General features: G+C 33.6%; 1 protein-coding gene across 4 annotated transcripts in view; it reads left to right on the top strand.

Annotated features, from left to right (window-relative positions):
- The window catches only part of Kpna3 (karyopherin subunit alpha 3), a 73,921-nt gene that overhangs the window by 32,329 nt on the left and 21,157 nt on the right, over nt 1-20,435 (top strand). For all 4 annotated transcript variants that reach the window (XM_078016051.1, XM_078016049.1, XM_078016050.1 and 1 more), the window contains exons 2-6: nt 3,975-4,019; nt 19,072-19,161; nt 19,339-19,368; nt 19,455-19,507; nt 19,640-19,735. In XM_078016051.1, coding sequence (XP_077872177.1) covers nt 3,975-4,019; nt 19,072-19,161; nt 19,339-19,368; nt 19,455-19,507; nt 19,640-19,735 — 314 coding nt within the window. The remainder of the gene's footprint in view (nt 1-3,974; nt 4,020-19,071; nt 19,162-19,338; nt 19,369-19,454; nt 19,508-19,639; nt 19,736-20,435) is intronic.

The following is a 20,435-nucleotide window of genomic DNA, read 5'->3' as shown; positions in this document are numbered from 1 at the left end:
GCGCACTCGCCTGGCATGCGTGCGGCCCGGGTTTGATCCTCAGCACCACATACAAACAAAGATGTTGTATCTGCCAATAACTAAAAAATAAATAAATATTAAAAATTTAAAAAAAAGAAATAGCAGAGAAAGACTATAAAATAAGTATTTTTAAGATCATTGAATTGTTTTAAGAAGGAATAAAAGAGGAAGAAACAAAGATACTACTAAAATAGACTAGACTAGTTGCTAAACGTGCAGAATAAAAGCTACTGAGGTTTAAAAAAGCTCATTGTATAGAAGAAATGGTATTTAAAGTTGGAAATGCAGATTACAACCTATAGACAGAAAAGGGAGAAATATGTTAATGATTACTTACCTTTCTTTTTTTTAAAGTATTTAATTTTTAGTTATAGGTGGACAACAGTGTCTTTATTTTTACTTTATGTAGTGCTGAGGATCGAACCCAGTGCCTCACGCATGCCAGGTGCATGCTCTACCTCTGAGCCACAACCTCAGCCCTGCTTTACCTTTCTTAAAAATTATTTAATTAATTTATCTATTCATTTAGTTTTATGTGGTGGTAAGGATCAAACCCAGCGCTTCACAAATGCTAGGCAAGTATTCTGCCACTGAACTACAGCTACAGTCCCTGGTTACTTACTTTTTAACACAGTTGTGCCAGGTGCTTTTTAAAAATACTTACCTCATTTAATTCTCAGAACCACTTTTTGAGGTAGTTTAATATCCCACTTGCAGAGAGTACTGTCACAGAGTAAAAACAGTATGAAGACATGAATGATATGACTCTACTTTGTGTACAACCAAAGACTTGAAAAATTGTGCTCTATAAGTGTAATATAAGTTGAATTGCATTCTGCTGTCATAAAATTAAAATTAAAAAAAAATAGAAGTCCTTAATTTTGATGGCATTGCTCTTTTGTTTCTGCACTTTTTGTGTTCTACTTCAGAAATCTTTCTCCATTCAGGGATCATAAAAATATTTTATTTTAAAAAATTAAAGTGTTGCTTTCAAAGTCTTCAATCCATCTGGAATTGATTTTTCTATATGGGTTAGGGTTAGAGTTAGGGTCTCCAGTTTCTTTTTCTTCTCATTGTGAGTTATTGGCCCAGTACCATTTACTTAATAGTCTTTTCCCCAGTGGTTTGCAATGCCACCTCTGTCATACCAAGTATCCACGTGTTTGGGTTTTAGGTTTGTTTAGAGGTCTTTCTTATTGGTGAATTTATTTTCTACTTTTAGATATATATTTGTTATATATCCTTAAAAGTAAAGGATTTTTATTATAGATAGAATTAACAGTAGTAACTCCATTAAATGTCTAGTGTTCACATTTCCCCAGTTGTGTTCTATATATGAAGCTTGTGTGTATATAAAACCTATAGATTTTGTTTAGATCAGTTGCTAATTAATGTCTATTTGTTGTGACTAATTGATAACTTAAGCCTCTGTTCATATAGATTTCTTCTTTGTTTCTCAAACTGCCTTTTTGCCTTGTTGCTTTTGTTTTAAGAGAAACAGAGTTATGGTAGATTTTGCTGATTGCCATGCCAGTGTTGTTTAGTATGTCTCTTTGTTCCCATGTTTCCTAAAAAATGGTTATTAGATATACAAAGCCTGTTCTGATTTATTTATTCACTAATTTAAATATAATTCTTATATAATTCAGTCATTTAAAGTATATAACTGAATAATTTTTAGTATATTTGTAGAAATGTGGAACCATTTTCTGTCTATAGATTTGCCTATTCTGGACATTCACAGAGATGAAATCATATAATATGGGATCCGTTTGACTGTTTTTTTCCACATGGCCTGTATTCAAGGTTCTTGCATGTTACTAGTATGGGTGAACACTTCATTCCTTTTTGTTGCTAAATATTTTACTCTGTGGATATACTATTCCGTATCTGTCCTTGTCAATTGATGGACATTTGGGTTGTTTTCGCCTTTTGGCTATTGTTGCTGTGAACATTTGTGTGTATGTTTTTGAATAGATATAGGTTTTTATATCTTGTAGATGTATACCTAAGGGTAGAATTGCTGTATTATGGTAACTAAGTGTTTAACTTTTGAAGAACTGTCAGATTGTTTTCCAGAATATCTATACCAATCCCATCATCTGAGGGTTTTCACGCCACCCCCCCCCCAGATCCTTTTAGTATTTATTGTTTCTAAGGCCTTAGTCATATCACCTTTTTGTTTTCCAACATTGGTAAATTTATGTCCTCTTTTTGTTTCTTTTTGCCTTGTGTCAGTTTTACTGCTTTTTTTGGTTGGGGGCGGGTCCTAGGAATTGAACTCGGGCACCTGGCCACTGAGCCACATCCCCAGCCCTATTTTGTACTTTATTTAGAGATAGGGTCTCAGTGAGTTGCTTAGTGCCTCATTTTTTGCTGAGGCTGGCTTTGAACTCTCAATTCTCCTGCCTCAGCCTCCTGAGCTACTGTGTCCAGCTGATTGTGGGTCTCCCCCCACCCACCCCCAGAGAGACAGATCTTTGTTTCATTATTTTTTCCCCTTTCCTGTTTAAAATTCCATCAATTTCTGTTCTTTATTACTTCCTTCTTCTTGCTTTTTAATTCTGGTTTTAGAGCATGTCAAAGTATCAGTTAACCTCTTTCAATCTATTTTCTTCAATTATTTTTTTAGTCGTAGATGGACACAATATCTTTATTTATTTATTTTTATGTGGTGCTAAGAATCAAAACCAGTGCCTCATGCATGCAAGGCAAGTATTTACCACTGAGCTACTGCCCCAGCCCCTTTCAGTCTATTTTTGTCTTTATATCTAAAGGAGTCACTTGTAAGTGGTATGTAGTTAGATCAGTTTTAATATCAGTTCTTCCAATCTTTAGCTTTGATTGGAAGATTAAATAGTGGCAAATTGAATCTAGCAGTGTAATAAAAAGATTAACAGACTGTAAGCATATAGTTTTTATTTTAGAAGTGTAAGGAAAATATGTATAATAAAAGAATCTAGTGTATCAATATGTTAGAAGGGGGTTATATAATCATTTTAGTGGTTTCTGTTTAAGACATACAAGATAGAGGCTCTTAATAAATTTGGAAGGATACTACTTCATTTTGGTACAAAATATCTGTCTAAAACTTATTTTCATTTTTATGTGTTTTTAAAGTTAAGGCAATATGTTACTTTTTAAAAGCATGAATAGTTAAGAGAGAGAATTGAACAGCACTGGCTGTTGGGGTGAGAGGTAGGGGAACAATAGAATTCATTGGTTGCAAGCATCAAAAACCAGCTCTGAATAATGACATAAGCAAAACCATCATTTATTAATGTGAGGTAGCTCATAGAATAAGAATTGGGGAGTAGAGAAAGCCAAGGATATAGCATTATTCACTCACATCCAGGTCCAGATTTTTTCTTTGGAATTTAATGGCCCTTTTTGTCTCCCTTGCCTACTTTGCTTCGGATTCAAGAGTTATTGGGGAGTTTTGTTGGTATTTTGGTGTCTCATATCCTGATTTAGCTAGGAGAAAGTAAGGTACTTTAGGTTTCATGAAGACAGAACATACTGGGGAGAAAGAATATGGTTCTCCAAAGAAAACTTCATGCAGTTAGAACAAGAGAATCCATACTAGCTACCAAGCCCCCAAATTCCATCTTACACAGAATTCAAAAATAGATATTGAGTAAAACTGAAGAGTTTTGGATTTTTATGTAATTTTAGTTCATCATTTAAAATATAACAATGGTTAGTTCTTAATTGTTTATTTTTTTAGTTGTTGTGGAACTTTGTTTTATTTATTTATATGTGGTGCTAAGAATTGAATCCAGTGCCTCACATGTGGTAGGCAAGTACTCTACCACTGAGCTACAATTCCAGCCCTGGTTAGTTCTCAATTCTTAAGATTAAATTGCTTGTAAAAATTTAAATCTCAGACACCTGAGACCATACCAGCAGTATCAATATTTTGAGACTTAAGTAATCTTTATTTTTCTTTTTAGACCATGCGAAGACACAGAAATGAGGTGACAGTTGAACTGCGGAAGGTAAGAGAAATATGCCTTTAAAGAAAACAAGTTAAATGATTTTTCTGATGTTAGAATTCTGTTTAACTTGAATAATGAAAATACTGTTTCAAATTAGTGGTCATCCCTGCATAAAAACACATCATTAATTTGCAGTGATATATACTCACAATATCTTCCGTTTATCAAGTGTACTAGGTACTGTGGGTAGTACTTTATCATCATTGAAATTTTCAAAGATCTGATGAAGTTGGATACTTTTCCTTCATATCCTCTTTCTCTGGGCTAGTACTACTAGCTAGGATTCCTCTCCCCTTTCCCATATAAAACTTCCACATACTTGCTAGAGATATTTTAGAAAAATAGAAGTAGGAAAAACCTTGTATCTTACCAGTCAAATGCAAGTGCTGTTAAAATACTCTCTTCCATTATTTTAAGAGTTACTGTCATCAAATTTTCCTGCTTAACCCACTTTATTTAAAGCAAATATTTAAATTGCCAATCAAGAAGATATGCATAATGAATTCCCTCTAGATACATGTACTTTCTAAGAATAAATTCGAAATTTATTTCAGACCCTGATGTTAGTCTTAGATTAGATTCTTGTCCTGATCTAATTCACTTCTAAAACTCTTTCCTATATTAAATTACCATCTTGGAACTTTCAGTTTTAAATAAAAGAAATGTCTTAATTCTCAAAGTATGTACCCTTTCAGAATCTCTAGAACCTTTTTTAAAATTTATTTATTTTTTATTTTTTCTTTAGACCCTTTAAAATCTCTAAAACTTTAAAAAGTAACAGTACCGTTTGCCAGATGAATCCATTGATGAGGTTAGAACCCTCTATAATTTCGTTACCTCCCAAAGACCCCAACTCTGAAAACTGTTGCATTGGGGACATTTCAGGTACAAACCATAATATAGGCTGAGGTTTTTAAAATTGGAAATTCAAAGGATTTTGTCTGAATAAACATTTATTTTAACATAACTTAAAATACGAAGAATAAATTAGCTCCCTCCCTCCAGATATTGACATACTCAAGTTTTGAAGTTTTGCCCAACAACAACATTTTGCTCACTGGTATAGTATATAGTTTCTGAATTCCATTCTTCTATACCCCTTCCCACTTATTTTATTAAATTTGAAAGTACTTGCTAATTGCAGTATCCTGTTAAAAACTTCTCTTTCTCCCAATCCCTTCCACTCCTCCAGCCCCTGCTACTCACTGCCCTCTTCTGATTGAACCCAGAGGTACTGTACCACTAGGCTACATACTTAGTCTTTTTTTTCTAAATTTTTATTTAATATTTTAAAAAATTATTCAGGGTTTTGCTAAATTTTGCTGAAACTGACCTTGAACTTGGGATCCTCTTGCCTCATCCTCCTGAGTCACTTGAGATTGCAGACATTGCAGGCGTTCACAACTATTCCCTGCCCAGCTAACTTATTAATTCTTATATGGACATAATAGTGTTTTTAAAGTCATATTTGCAAGTTCTTTCAGAATCTTGGGTAATTTGGGCCACAGAAATGAAGTAAGCCTTAACTTAGTGAAGTAAGATGAGCTCCTTGACAGTCTTAACACTTTGGACTTAGCTTCTTCTTTTTAACATTACACATACAAAAAAGGCCACACATCTTGAGTATACAACTAGATGAAGAATTTTTGTGAAATGAACACATCATGTTACCAGCTCCTAGATTAAGAAAGAGAATACTCTCTGTACTACAGAACCCCTTCCTAGGCACCACCAACCCTTGAGTCAACCATTATCTTGATTCCTAAAATCATGGATTATTTTGCATATTTTGAATTTTATATAGGTAGAATGATGTGTTCTTTTGCATCTGGTTTTCATTCATCAAATGAAGATCATTCTCCTTAACAGAGCAGTGGGAATAAAATTGGAATTAATTATTCATTAATTGTCATCTATTAACATGATACCATCTCCCCCCACCCCATATAGATCTTTATTTTCTCTTTTCAAACTTGCATTACAACTTTTGTATTAGTTCTGGCATATACAGAAGCCTCTCCTTATTTTAAGCTTTTTAGCCCTTCTAATATGCTTATAAATCTAAGGTATTTATTTATATTTGGTTATTTGTTCCTACTTCTAGTTATACTGGCTTCTGTTTATAAAGGTTAGAATTTATGGGATTTAAATTCTTACTTGTTAGAGTACTTTTTTTTTTTTTTTTTTAAGAAAAAGGAAAAAGTTTATTGCTTTGCTAGCAAAGGAGAAACACAAGGGACTCCTGTTTCAAAGGCTGTGATTCTTCCCATCAACTGGAACAGGAGGTTTTTTAAAAGAGGTGATTCAAAGGCTAAATTCCGCTTGTTCTCTGTTGGAGTTGTAATTCACTTAATTTGGGAGATGGTCATTTCTTAAATCTTCTGGTACCATCCCCAAAGTCTGGATTACTTCTTCTGTGGTGGATGTGTACTAAAGGACAGATAAATCTGCCTAGGTGGGGAAGAAAAGTAATTCTTTTTCCCCTGAAGTTAGAGATGGGAAGAGCAGGGAGAGATGAAGAGAAAGAAACCTGTCCATTAAAAAAATCAGTTGCAATGGCAGAGCAGCAAGGGCTGTATTCAAAGCATAAAGTGGACCACGGTTACATTTCCCCACTATCATTTCCAAATTGCTTCCTGCTGAAAGGCGATGAGATTGAGGTCCTTGTTCTCTATCAGGTGGGGCTTAGACAATTAAGGGCATACAGCATGAGAGCAGTCCATAGAGTACATCTTCTAAAATATTCACTTTGGTTTCCTTAGAAGCGTTTTCTTTTTTCTGGATAACATTATATGTATTCCAATTAGTATGATTAGATTCCTAAATATCCTTATAGAAGGACTGAAAATGAAATGAACTAAAGAATTCTCAATCAGTTACTAAAGAATTCTCTACTTAAGAATTCTCTACTTATTTCACATTTAAGAATTCCCCTAAGTAGAGAATTCTTGAAACAAAATCTAGATTTCAGACAAAGCTTAATTGATTTTGATGATTCTGAAAAAACGTGAAGAGCCCTTCAAGAGAAGATTTCTTTACTCTTATGGTCAGTGTCTGTCTCTGTTTCAAGTCTTACTGGCTCTGTAGCTCCATTGAGAAGGGAATGAGTATTATATCCTGATACTGAGATTCTTGAAAATAGAAGAAAAGGAAGCTAGTTCCCAGAGTTTCACTGATGAGCTCTATCCATTTAAGGAATGTTAAGTGGGGAATGTCATCTGCTATTTGATAACTCATTTCCCCTTGGAAAGTTGATTTGAATATTTCATTTTCTATTAGATTTTCAATTCTGTGAGATTACTTCTGTAGTGAAAGGATCCACATCCACTATTCATCTCCCCTGCAAATGATTCACACATTTCTCCCCTATATATTTCAGAATGCCCACTAAAGTTCTAGGCATATAGTTGGTACTCAATAAATGCTATTATCCAATAATTAAATTGAATCATTATCTTTTGAAATTTGTACTTTTTAGCTGAGCACAGTGGTATATGCCTGTAATCCCAGTGGTTCAGGAATCTGAGGCAAGAGGATCACAAGTTCAAAATCAGTCTCAGCAACTTAGTGAAACCCTGTCTCAAAATGAAAAGTAAAAAACAGGCTGGGGATGTGGCTCAATGGTTGAATGCCCCTGGGTTCAGTCCCTGGTGTAAAATAAATAAATAAATAATTTAAAAAATTGTACTTAAATTATTTATTGAAGAAAATTCCTCATCTGTGAATTTGTGCTCAAGAGAATTTGTGCCCAAGGTAAAACAAGGCACCATTTCTTTTATCAAGTTCTTTTAGAGGGCTAGGATTGTAGCTCAGCAGTAGGGCGCTCGCCTCGCTCGTATGAGACCTTGGGTTTGATCCTCGGCACCACATAAAAATAAATAAATAAGGTAAAGGTATTGTGTCCAACTACAACTAAAAATAAATAAATAAATATTTTTTTAAAAAAGTTCTTTTAGAGCCACATAAATAGAAAGATTCCCCATGTTCATTGATTGGAAGACCTAATATTGTTAAAAATAGACCTACTACCCCAAGTGATCTACAGATTTAAAGCATATTTGATCAAAATTCCATTGCTTTTTTCCCAGAAATAGAAAATCAATTCTAAAATTCATATGAAACCACAGAGACCCTGAATATAACCAAAGCAATCTTAAGCAAAAGAACAAAGCCAGAGGCATCACATTCTTTGAAAATCTACTGTAAAAGTATAGTAATCAAAGCAACACGGAAGTAACATAATATCAGGCATGTAGGCCCATGGAACAGAATAGAGAGCAGAGAAATAAATCCACACATTCATAGTCAACTGATTTGCAACAAAGGTGCCAATTTTCAACAATGGGGAAAGAAATGTCTCTTCAATAAATGATGTCAGGAAAACTGGGTATCTATATGTGAGAGGATGAAATTAGACCCTTACCTCATATAATATACAAAAATCAGTTCAAAATGGGGTAAAGATTTAAACGAAATCTTTAAATTTATCTTTCTGTGTCTGGCACATTTCACTTATATAATGAATGGCCTCCAAATTTAAATGAACCTTTGACATTACTAGAAGAAAACCAGGGAAGAGCTCCATGACATTGGTTTGGGCAATTTTTCCTTGGATATAACCCCCCCAAAAAAACACAGGAAATGAAAGCAAAAGTAAATGAGGTTACATCAGACTTAAAAGCTACCCAGCAAAGGAAGTAATCAGCAGCGTGAAGAGACAATATGAAATAGAAGGAAATATTCCTAAGCCATACATCTGATAAAGGGTTAAAATCCAAAATATAAAGAACTCAGTTCAATAGCAAGAAACCAAAATACCTGACCAAAATCTGGACAAAGGTCCTGGATAAACATATCTTAAAATGAAAACAAAAAACAAAATTAAACAAAAAGCATACAGATGGCCATAGGTATATAGAAATTCAAGACTACAATCAAGTACCACCTCATACCTGATAGTGTTGGTGAGGATATGAAGAAAAGGGCACTCTTACACATGATTAATAATATAAATGAAGAACAGTCTTTATGGAAAACAGGATGATCCATCAGTACCACTGCTGGGAATATGCATTTCCCATGGAAAAAGCAAAGGAAGTGAAATCAATGTGTCAAAGGAGGTACCTATACACTCATGTTCATTGCAGGATTATTCACAATAGCTTAGATATGGGATCAACCTAAGCATTCATCAACAGATGGATGAATGGACAAAATGTGATATACATGCACAACTCAGCCATTTAAAAAGAAGGAAAGCCTGTCATTTTCAACAACATAGGTCAATCTGGAGGCCATTCATTATATTAAGTGAAATGTGCCAGACACAGAAAGATAAATGATTTCACTTATTTGAGGAATCTAAAATAATTGAACTCATAGAAGTATAGAATAGAATGATGATTACCAAGGATTATAGGGGCATGGGATGAAATGTTGGCTAAAGGATATGAATTGCCAGTTAGATAGGAGAAATAAGTCCAAGAGATCTATTGTCAGATAATGTTGGCTATATTTAATAATGATATGTCCTTAAAAATTCTGCTGAGATTTTAAGCATTTTCACCTCAAAAAATAAGCTTGCCAAAAGACAAGGAGTTTGTGTCAGAGTGTAAATCAATGGTGAAAATAAGCTTATAACAAATAGTTTGAAGACTACCAGCCAATCAGAGGGCCACATTTTGAATAACACTGATAATGATAAAAATTGAGAATGAGATCTAGTCTACTAATATATGTACTATTTACCTGACCTCTGACTCTTTCTGTATGAGTTCTTATTTTCTTTTACCTCTTTGCTCCCTTCCTTTCCTATTTAGTTAGCTAGGCTTTTATGCCTCAACACTTCCACAGATGTCTGCAGTCCTGTTCATATCACATTGTAGACAGAGTTACGTAGGAATTGGTAACTTACCTTAAGTCACAGGCTGATAAGTGGCAATTCTCTTAACCATTATGCTACAATGCTCAGTGTAAATGTTTACTGAGTGAATAGTTATTTATATGTTGACTGTCAGTCCAAAACCTGTTATCGGTATTTTCAACTTTGGCACATTATGTTAAACTTAAGGTAATTTTCTTTTCAGTCAGACTGTTAGTACTAAAGATGAGATACATTGATCTTACTTTAAAAAACCACTGAAGTATCTCATTTGGCTAATCAGATCCAGTACTTATTTTAGTTGTATGACTTTTTAGTAAAATATCTCTTTTTAAAAATAAATTCTGCATATTAACAGATTAGAGGAGAAAAATCATACAGTCATTAGTGGAAGAAAAGCATTTGACAAAATCCAGTACTTGTTTGTCATAAAAATCACTCTGCTTTTTAGGAGTGGGAAGAATTACATTATCTTGATAATGAGCACTGTGAGTGTGTCTTAATGATGAAAGACTGAATGCTTTCCCCTAAGATTTGGAAACAAGGCAGGCATTCTCAACTGCTGTTATTCAATATAGAGCTGGAGGTTCTAGACAGTATCTTAAGTCAAGAAAAACAAATTTTAAAAAGGCAGATAGTTTGAAAAAGAAGAAATGAAATGGCCCCTATTTGCAGATGACATGAGTATCAATATAGACTATCCCAAGAGGGGGCTGGGTTATAGCTTAGTGATAGAGTGCTTGCCTAGCACATGTGAGGCACTGGGTTCAATTCCCAGCACTACATAAAACTAAACAAATAAAATAAAGGTATTATGTCCATCTACAACTAAAAATATTTTTTAAAAAATCTCAAGGAATCTATGAAAAAGCTCCTAAAACCTAATAAGAGAGTTTAGCAAGGTTACAGAACAAAGAAACGCACACAAAGCCAATCATTTATAAGTAATAACTAAAAATTTAAAATATAATACCATTTATAGTCATTCCAAAGAAGAAAAAAATACTTTTGTATACATTAACACAATGTATGGGATTTGTATACTGACTACAAAATGCTAATGAAAGAAATCAAACCAGACTTAATGTAAATGTAGAGAAATTTACCACATTTATGAATTGAAAGCCCCAACATAGTAAAGATATCAGTTATTGCTAAACTGATTTACTGGTGCAATGCATTATCTATGAAATCTATTTTGTAGAAATAGACAAGGTGGAAAGGCATACTCTCTAGAATAGCTAAAACAGTGTTGACAAAGAAAAATAAAATAGAAAGAAATGATTCACCCAGTATGAAAGCTTAAAGTGTATCAATACAGTAATCAATACTGTATTGTATTGAAAGAAGAATGGGTACATAGATCAATGCAATAGAATCTGGAAATGGGCTCAACTAATTTTGGGCAAAGGTACAAAACCAAATCACTGGAGAAAGGATGACCTTTTCAATAAATGATTTTACAACAATTGAATGTCCATAGGCCAAAATAATACCTCAACCTATAAATCGCACACTTTTCTTTGAGTGTGAATGAAATGAATCATAATTTTATGTGTGAAGCACAAAAGTATAAAACTTTTTTTTTTGGTATGGAGATTGAACTCGGTCACTTAGCCACGAGCCACATCCTCAGCCCTATTTTGTATTTTATTTAGAGATAGGGTCTTGATGAGTTGTTTAGCATCTCACTTTTTGCTGAGGCTGGCTTTGAACTTGTGAGCCTCCTGTCTCAGCCTCCCAAGCTGCTGGGATTATAGGCATGTGCCACCACACCCAGCAAAACTATAAAACTGAGGGGAAAAAAAACATGGGAGACGCACACCTGTAATCCTAGTGACTCAGGAAGTTGATTTAGGAAGAGTTCAGAGACAGCCTCAGCAACTTGGCAAGATCCTGTCTCAAAAAAAACCAAAAAGTGCTAGGGAAGTTGAAGTTGCTCGATGGTTAAGAGCCCCTCGGTTCAACCTCTGCTGCCACAACCCAACCAAATAAAATAAATATGGGAGAAATCTTCAGGATCGAGGGTCACGTAGAGTGTTTAGACTTCACCATTGAAGCATTATCCATAAAAGTCCAGATTGATAAATTGGACCTTAGTGAATTAAAAATTTTATGCTGAGAAAGCTCATGTGAAAAAGATGAAAAGACAAGCTAGTAATTGGGGCAAAAAAAAAAAAAACACTTACAAACCACATATGCAATAAAGGACTAGTATCCAGCATATTTAATGAACTCTCAAAACTCAGTTGTAGGGCTGGGGATATAGCTTGGTTGGTAATCAGCTTGCCTTGCATGAACAAGACCCTGGGTTCAATCCCCAGTACCACCAAAAAAAACAACAACAACAACAAAGTGAAAAAAGCACAACCAATTGGATAATAGGCAAATTTGAAGAGTCATTTCATTTAAAGGAATATGCAACTGGCATATAAGCTCCTGAAAAGATGTTTATTATTATTAGCCATCAGGGAAATAGAAATTAAAAGTAAAGCTACAAATCTACCATAACAATTAAAATAAAAGCTAGGGATAACGATCAAACACCGGTGAGATATGAAGAGACTGGATTATTAATCTGTTGCTGATGGAAATGTGAAATGGTATTATCACTCTAGAAGGTCATTCAGCAGACTATTATTATTATTATTATTATTATTTTAAAATCTAAACATGAAACTTCTGTGACCTAGCACTCACACTCCTGGGCATTTCTTCCAAAGAAATGAAAACTTACGCTCATATAAAACTTGTACATGGGGGCGCTGGGGTTGTGACTCTATGGTAGAGCGCTCATCTAGCACGTGCTGGGGCATAGGTTTGATCCTCAGCACCACATAAATAAATAAAGGTATTGTGTCCAACTACAACTAAAAAGAAAAAAGAAAAAAAAAACCCAAAAACTTGTACATGGATATTTATAGCAGCTTTATTTGTAATAGCCAAAATTTAGAAACAAAGTAAGTGAGCTTTAATGAGCAAATTGTTAAACTGTGATGAGGATTGAACCCAGTGCCTCACATGTGCAAGGCAAGCGCTTTGCCACTGAGCCACAGTCCCAGCCCCCACAATTAAATGATTCTGCAAACTGGGCTTGATGGTACATACCTGTAATTTCAGCAATTTAGCAGGACGCTGTCTCAAAAAGGGCTGGGGATGTACTTGAGTGGTAAAGCACCCCTGAGTTCAGTCTCTAGTACAAAAACAGACAGACAACAACAAGAAGAAAAAACTTATGAGTGGAAGGAATATTTTTGTAACCAGCCAGCAATAATGTCATTTCACAGGTGTTAATATTAAGTGGACAGTCTGTCTTGTGAGCGTTTTACTTACCTTTCTGTAAGCAGTTAGGTGGAACTGCAGTTATGCTGCTACTTAAAAAAAAGTCAAATACATTTAAGAAAACAGTCTCTGAAGCCATTATGTGGGTTCGAGTCTTTTTTTTATATATTCTTTTAGTTGTTGATAAACCTTTATGTTATACATTTATTTATATGTGGTGCTGAGAATCAAACCCAGTGCCTTACACATATGAGTCAAGTACTCTAATAGTAAGTCTCAACTCCAGTCCCTGGGTTCAAGTCCTTTTTTTGTATGTGGTGCTTAGGATCAAATGCAGTGCCTCACATATGCCAGGCAAGTGCTCTAACGCTGAGTTACAACCCCAGGGTTCAAGTCTTAACTCTGATATTTCCCATTTATGTAATTTAATTTAACCAGGTTTCTTATGTCCCCTTTTAGTCATCTGCAAGAATAAGGATTTTGGTTTTAGGGGAACTAAAACTAAGGATTTAAGGCGAGGGTTATTCCTATATAAAAACAGATTTATTACTTATTTCAGGTTTTAGTGAAACTGGTAAGTAAAATTATCTGTCCTTTTTAAGGTATTTGAGTACTGGGGATTGAATCCAGCGGTGCTTTGCCACTGAGCTTCATCTTCAGTCCTTTCTGTGTTTTAGTTTGAGACAGGGTCTCTCTAAATTGAGTCTGGCCTCAAATTTATATCCTCCAGCCTTAGCCTCCTGAGTTACTGGGATTACAGGCATCTGCCACCATGCCTGATTCCTTTTAAGATTTATATGAAGTGACTGCTATCTTGTTTCACAAATTTAAGTGTAGAATTGCAGGCTACTTTTTTAAGATGGAAAGAGAAATTTGGGAATGAAAAAGAAGTACTTTATCTGTAAATTAATAAACATACAGAACTTATTAACTGAGTATTGGGAGTATTAGGTTGAGACATAGAAATTTCTATCTAATCTTTTTTGACCTATTAAGTGGCAATTTCTTGTGTTTTAATGTAGTAGAAAATAAAATCTGAAAAGAATTAGATAAGTATAGTACATGGTTAATAGATTTATAATGAATTTTTAAAGGAACTCAAGAAATGATCTAATTTATGTGGGTGTTTGAGAATAGGTGGGTGATGAAATTGAGCTAGTACACATACCCCCTGAACTCCCCTACACATGACAAAGAAAGGACTATTTTTTATGGGTGCATAATATATTGTAATACAACTTTCAGGAGGGCAAAAATCTCTAGGGTGTGTCAAGTGAATGAATAATTCAAGTTGTTAATAGTGGTTTTTTGTTTGTTTGTTTAGTTTCTTGGTTGTTGCTACTATTGTTCTAAGTGCTGCTAAGGATTGAACCCAGGGCCTTGCACATACCTGGCATGTGATATAGTACAACTACACATTTAGCCTCAAATTACTAGTTTTGATGAAGTTTCCTTTAATGATTAATCATATCATGTTACCTTTGCTTGGCTTGTACATGTCTTCATTAGGAGTAAAGTATGGGAGCAGGGATTGTGACTCAGTGGTAGAGCACTTGTGTAACATGTGTGAAGTACTGAGTTTGATTCTCAGCACACATTATAAATAAATAAAATAAAGGTCCATTGGCAACCAAAAGATATTTTTAAAAAGAGAGAGAAAGTAAAGTATAGTTCTTATGCCCTAGATATTTTGGCCTAGGTTGATTTCAGTTTAAATGCAGAGGTTATCTAATTGTTGATAAAAGAAACAACTTACTAAGAAGCTATAGTATATGCCAAATAATTTGCCCAGATATATACAAAATAAACATTGGCAAAATTAGGACAAATTTGTCAAGGGTGTAATCACTGTGGGAGACTTCCTTCTTAGTAATGAATAGATTAAACACACAGTTATAGAAGATAGCTTAATTCACACATTTTTGTCTAAGAATCATAAAACTATATACATAATTGGAAACTGATTTTGTGATAATATAAAACAGTAGTTTCTAAACTATTCCCTGAGGTACTGTTGGATACTACATTGAACAAAAGGGACCTTGGGACATTATAAAATTTTAAAGAAATACAGTGACAGATATCATAGAACTGTTAGATCTTAGATAGTTTTCAATCACATATTCTATCTAAGAGTGAAGTCATTTTCTTCTTTGAATTTATGTTTTTCTTTTTGCCAGAAAAAGACTTATCTACATCATAAACTGCCATGTACTTCCTTTAGCCTACAGTGTGGACTGAGAAAGTTTGAAAACCTCTGGCGCAAAGCAGATGTCAGTTGGTTTCAGTGTATTATTTAGAACATGTGCTCTGACCACAATGTGATTAATTTACAAATCAGAGAGGAAGACAGTTACAAAAACCTCATAGTTTTAAAAGTTTTAAAGCATTTCTGAATACTTTGGGAATCAAAAAAATTTTGTGTCAGAACATGTAGTTAAAGTGGTAGGTACTTGATAGGAGAAATTCCTAGCAAGTAGAGAAGAAACAAGTGATGTCAGGAATTTTTAAAGGTGCATTAATCTAATTATAACATATATTTTAAAACATGAGTGCATCAGTAGTTCTTACTGTTTAATAATAAACCATTTCAAAACTTAGCATTCTGAAATAGCCATTTTACACACTGAACAGTTCCCTGGGTTGGCAGAAGTTTTTTGGGTCTAGGAAAATTCAGCTCTTTTCTTCTGGGTTCCTTTCTTGTCTCTGGTTCATTGATAGGTTGTTTGGTGACTAGATGATGTAGAATGATCTTCTGTATCTGGCTCTTGGCTGGGACTTCAGTTATTCTCCACATAACTTCATCCTCCACTGATTCTGTTTTGTTCACATGATGGTTTCAGAAAAAGAATAGCAAGGGAGGAGAGGGTATTCCCTGACAGAGGGTATTCAAGTTCGTGGCAGTTTATGATGTTTCTTCTTGCTTAATTGTCTCATTGCCAAAACAAGTCACATAGTGGGGCCAACCGTTTGCGTAGAGCTATACTACACAAAGGTGTGAGTATGGAAAGAGGAATTAGTGTGTATGTGTGTGTGTGTGTGTGTGTGTGACTGGGGATTGAACCCAGGGCCTTGTGCATACGAGGCAAGCACTCTACCAACTGAGCTATATCCCCGATTATTGTCACATTTATAAGGAGTCTACCATAATTTGAATATGAGCAACTTTGTGCCGACAAATTTGAAAACTACACTGAAGTGGTCAGTTTTCTAGGAGAGGGAAAAAAAAAAAACCCAGTAAATTCAAGAACATGAAAAATTTGAATATATCTAAAAACAGTTAAAGGGATTTTTATCAGATGCTTAAAATGTACCTTCTTCCATCCCTCCTGCAAAAGAAAAGTAGTAGTTTTACAGGTTGAGCTTCAGCAGATATTCAAGGAACTGATAAGTTTTGCTTTACTAAATGATTTCAGAAGAAGTGAAAAGAGAACATTTCATCTTATGAAGCTAGCACAACCATGACCCCAAGCACCAGACCAGGATGCTTACCAGCCAGTTCAGTTGAGAAAATAGGGGAAGAAAAATCCTAAATAAAATATTTATAAATTGAATTCAACATTTACTTAAAAACAATCCAAAAGATTATTCCAAAACTTTCAAGGATAATTTAACATTAGAAAAGCAACTGTTTGCTACATTTACAGGTGAAAAGGAAAAATTATGTGCCTACTTCATTAAATTCCAAAGAAGTGCAATTTAATAAAACTAAAAACACATTTGTGTCTTAGAAGGGAAAATTAAACAAATTAGGAAAGAAAGGAGCTTTCATACCAAACAAAGGCTGTGTACTAAAAATGATATCACACTTCATTCATAGAGATAAAATGCTGTTCCTAGAATCAGGAATTATGTATATAGAAGGCATTAATTGTGTTTGTCTTTTATGTTACTTCCATGCTTGAATGATGGAGTAAGTTTCCTGAGAGGCCTTCAGAAACTTGATTGTTTAGGTTCTAGAAAAGAACAAAGAGGAGAACAAAGAATGAAAATAGTAGGGATTAGGATTAGAATAATTTGGGTTGGGGGTTAGTTTGCTGATAAATTTTGTTGAACCCTTTAAATTAAATCAAAGAGAAGTTTAGATTACTGTATGTATAATAGATTTTAAAATTAGATATTACAGAATACTGTGTATTGTATGTTTTAAAAATAATCTTTGAGACAATTTCACATTTGTAGTTTGAAATTTAAAGTTGCAAGAACGATACAAAAAATACCATTATATTCTTCACTTGGCACCCAGTTCCTTGGGTTTTTATTATTTTTTTCATATTTGCCTTATTCCTTTTTATATACGTAGTATAAATTAATACTAGTTAATAAACTAAATGAATATTATAAACTAATAGTTAATATATATGTATGTGTATATATGTGGTTTTTTTTCTTTGAACCAAATTATGGGCATGATGTCCCTTTGTTCTTAATATATCAGTTGATATTTTATAAAAGGAGATACTTTCCCCTGTGACCACAGTACATTTATTGAATTAACATAGGTAACATTTTGTTATCTAGCCCACAAACCTGACTCGGATTTTACAAATTGTTCCATAATGGACTTTATAAATCAGAGATCCAATCCAAGATCAGACATAGTACTTCATTGTCATGTTTCTTTGGTTTCCTTCAGTCTGGTACTGTTTTTCAGTTTTTATCTTTCATGATTACATCTTTAAAGAGTATAGGCCTCCTTTTTGTAGAACAGCAGATTAGTTTTTACTTTTCTGAAATTATTTATAGATTTTAGCAGGAATACAATAGAGTAATAATGTTTTTCTCGGTGCACTAAACCAGGGGCACACAGTGTTGATTTGTCTTTTACTGTATATTTTTTTCACTTGGTCAAGAATGCCATCTGTCAAGTTTTCCAATTGTAAATTAATAAGTATCCTATGTGAAGTCATTTGAGACAATGTAAAAACATCAATGTATGGATTTGAATATTTATGAGATACTTTAATTTAAAAATAATTAATTTGGAATTGGTTATTTGGGTAATTACTAAAGAAGTGTGCTGTGAAGGGCTGGGGTTGAAGCTCAGCAGTAGAGTGCTTGCCTCACACAGGTAAGGCACTGGGTTCGATCCTCAGCACCACATAAAAATAAAGACATAAAAAAAGAAGTGTGCTGTGATATAGGTGGGAATGAATGATAAGTGTATTTATAGTCATTAATGTGTTTAATCATACTTGCTTATACATAGCACAAAAATTGGTGTCATGCAGAATAGTCATTACAGTTCAGATACATGTTTTTAGTTTTAATTTTCTATTTGATCTGAATTTTGCCATGAACATTTAATAACAATAATGTTATAATCACTTTTATAAGTAGTATATTGACACTAGAAGTATCTTTTGTATAAAACAGTATAGTTATCATTACAAACAATTGAAGTCTCATAAAATGTAGAAATGTATTTGCTAATAGAGAATTCTTATTTGTAAAAGCTATATAGTAAGAGTTTAAATCTGAAATGATGGCAAGTTAAGTGGCATTCATGTTAATGAATTCCCATTTTCTACACCTCCAGCAAATATGCACACACCTTAACATTTGAGCCTTGAGATCTTTCTTTTTAAGCTAAATTAATAAGTTGCTTCAGGCACCTGTTATCAACAAGTAGATAAAATTGGGACACCAGCCAAGTTATGTAGCTCAGTGGTAGAGTATTTGCCTAACATGTGTAAAGCCCTAGGTTCCATTCCCAGCACTGAAAAGAAAGAAAAAGAAAACTGGCGTATTAAAATGTATTTCCTACATGATTAAGAGTATAGTATCCTCAAATTTATAATTGCTGAATAAAGTTGAAATAATTTTAATGACTATTTTCATTAACAATAGCCCTCATGAGTTCTTAAGCCTTTATTGGTTACCTTCCAGAACAAAAGAGATGAACACTTATTGAAAAAGAGAAATGTTCCCCAAGAAGAAAGTTTAGAAGATTCAGATGTTGATGCTGATTTTAAAGCAGTAAGTTACCTTGTTCTTATAAAGTATATTTAAAATAATTTTTATAGTAACCCGGAGAACTTTATTTTTACACAAGACCAATTTTATAATGACACGGCATGTTAATTCTAACTTTAACAGATAGCTATTTAATGAATGTAGTTTTGCTAATGAACTATCTTTTTTTTTCTTTTTCAGCAAAATGTAACACTAGAAGCTATATTGCAGGTATATTATTAATTTAATATTATCAATTTGGAGTGTTTTTAAATAGATTCTTTTCAGATTTCTGAAATTGACATTTGGTTTTACAGAATGCCACAAGTGATAACCCAGTGGTCCAGTTGAGTGCTGTCCAGGCAGCAAGGTAAACATTAATTTATCCAGAGAAAGAGTTATAGCTCTAGTGTCTTAGCTGATAGACTAAGAGGAGTACATTATTAGTGCTATTCATAGTTTGAAAATTATAACATTTAATTTCTTGTATTTCTTTTTATAGAAAACTATTATCCAGTGACAGAAACCCACCAATTGATGACCTCATAAAATCTGGGATTTTACCAATTTTAGTTAAATGTCTAGAGAGGGATGATAAGTAAGTATGGATTCAATTCCCTATTTGCTTTTTTCCAGTTAACTTAAGATTTTGGATTGTTATCTAACCAAACAGTTCAGTTTGGTTTTGCATTTGTTATGTTTTTAATTGTCATGCCTTTTTACAGTAGTTTTCTAATTCTTTCATCATATTCAGCAGACCAAGAGTACTTTTCTGTAATATATATTTTCTATAAAATCTATATTTTATAGAAAATATTTAGTTCCTGGGTATTTGCTTACTTTAAATCTATCTTGAAGACTGTAAAGTCTTTTTTGTTATGGTTTTTTATTAGTAATATTTTAAAACAACCCAAATAGTATTTGAGTCACCCTTTGCTTATGAGTCTATATATAGATTAACCTCATGACTAGTCAACATGAATGGTTTCCAGAACTGAGTGGCTCTTTTGTACCCTGGGAATATTCCAACTGATCCCTGATCCTCTGTGTAGTCTTTAATAGAGCTTCAGCCATGATTAGTTGTCCAACATTATGCTTTTTGTTTGTGGTACATTAGGAGTCAGGTGGTGAGTTGTAGTTATTCAGAAGAGAAGAAAAAAAATACTGTTTGGTATCTTATGAAATATCTCAGACTATATCTTAAGTTTCATCAGTTTGAATAAACTGGGGAAAATATAAGTCTTAACTTAAATGCTTTAAAATAAATGCTATTTTGGCATTTAAAAGCATTTAGACTA

The sequence above is a fragment of the Ictidomys tridecemlineatus genome, chromosome 6 (assembly GCF_052094955.1).
Source record: "Ictidomys tridecemlineatus isolate mIctTri1 chromosome 6, mIctTri1.hap1, whole genome shotgun sequence".
NCBI classification, from domain to species: domain Eukaryota; kingdom Metazoa; phylum Chordata; class Mammalia; order Rodentia; family Sciuridae; genus Ictidomys; species Ictidomys tridecemlineatus.
This window is presented reverse-complemented; position numbering and strand designations above follow the sequence as displayed.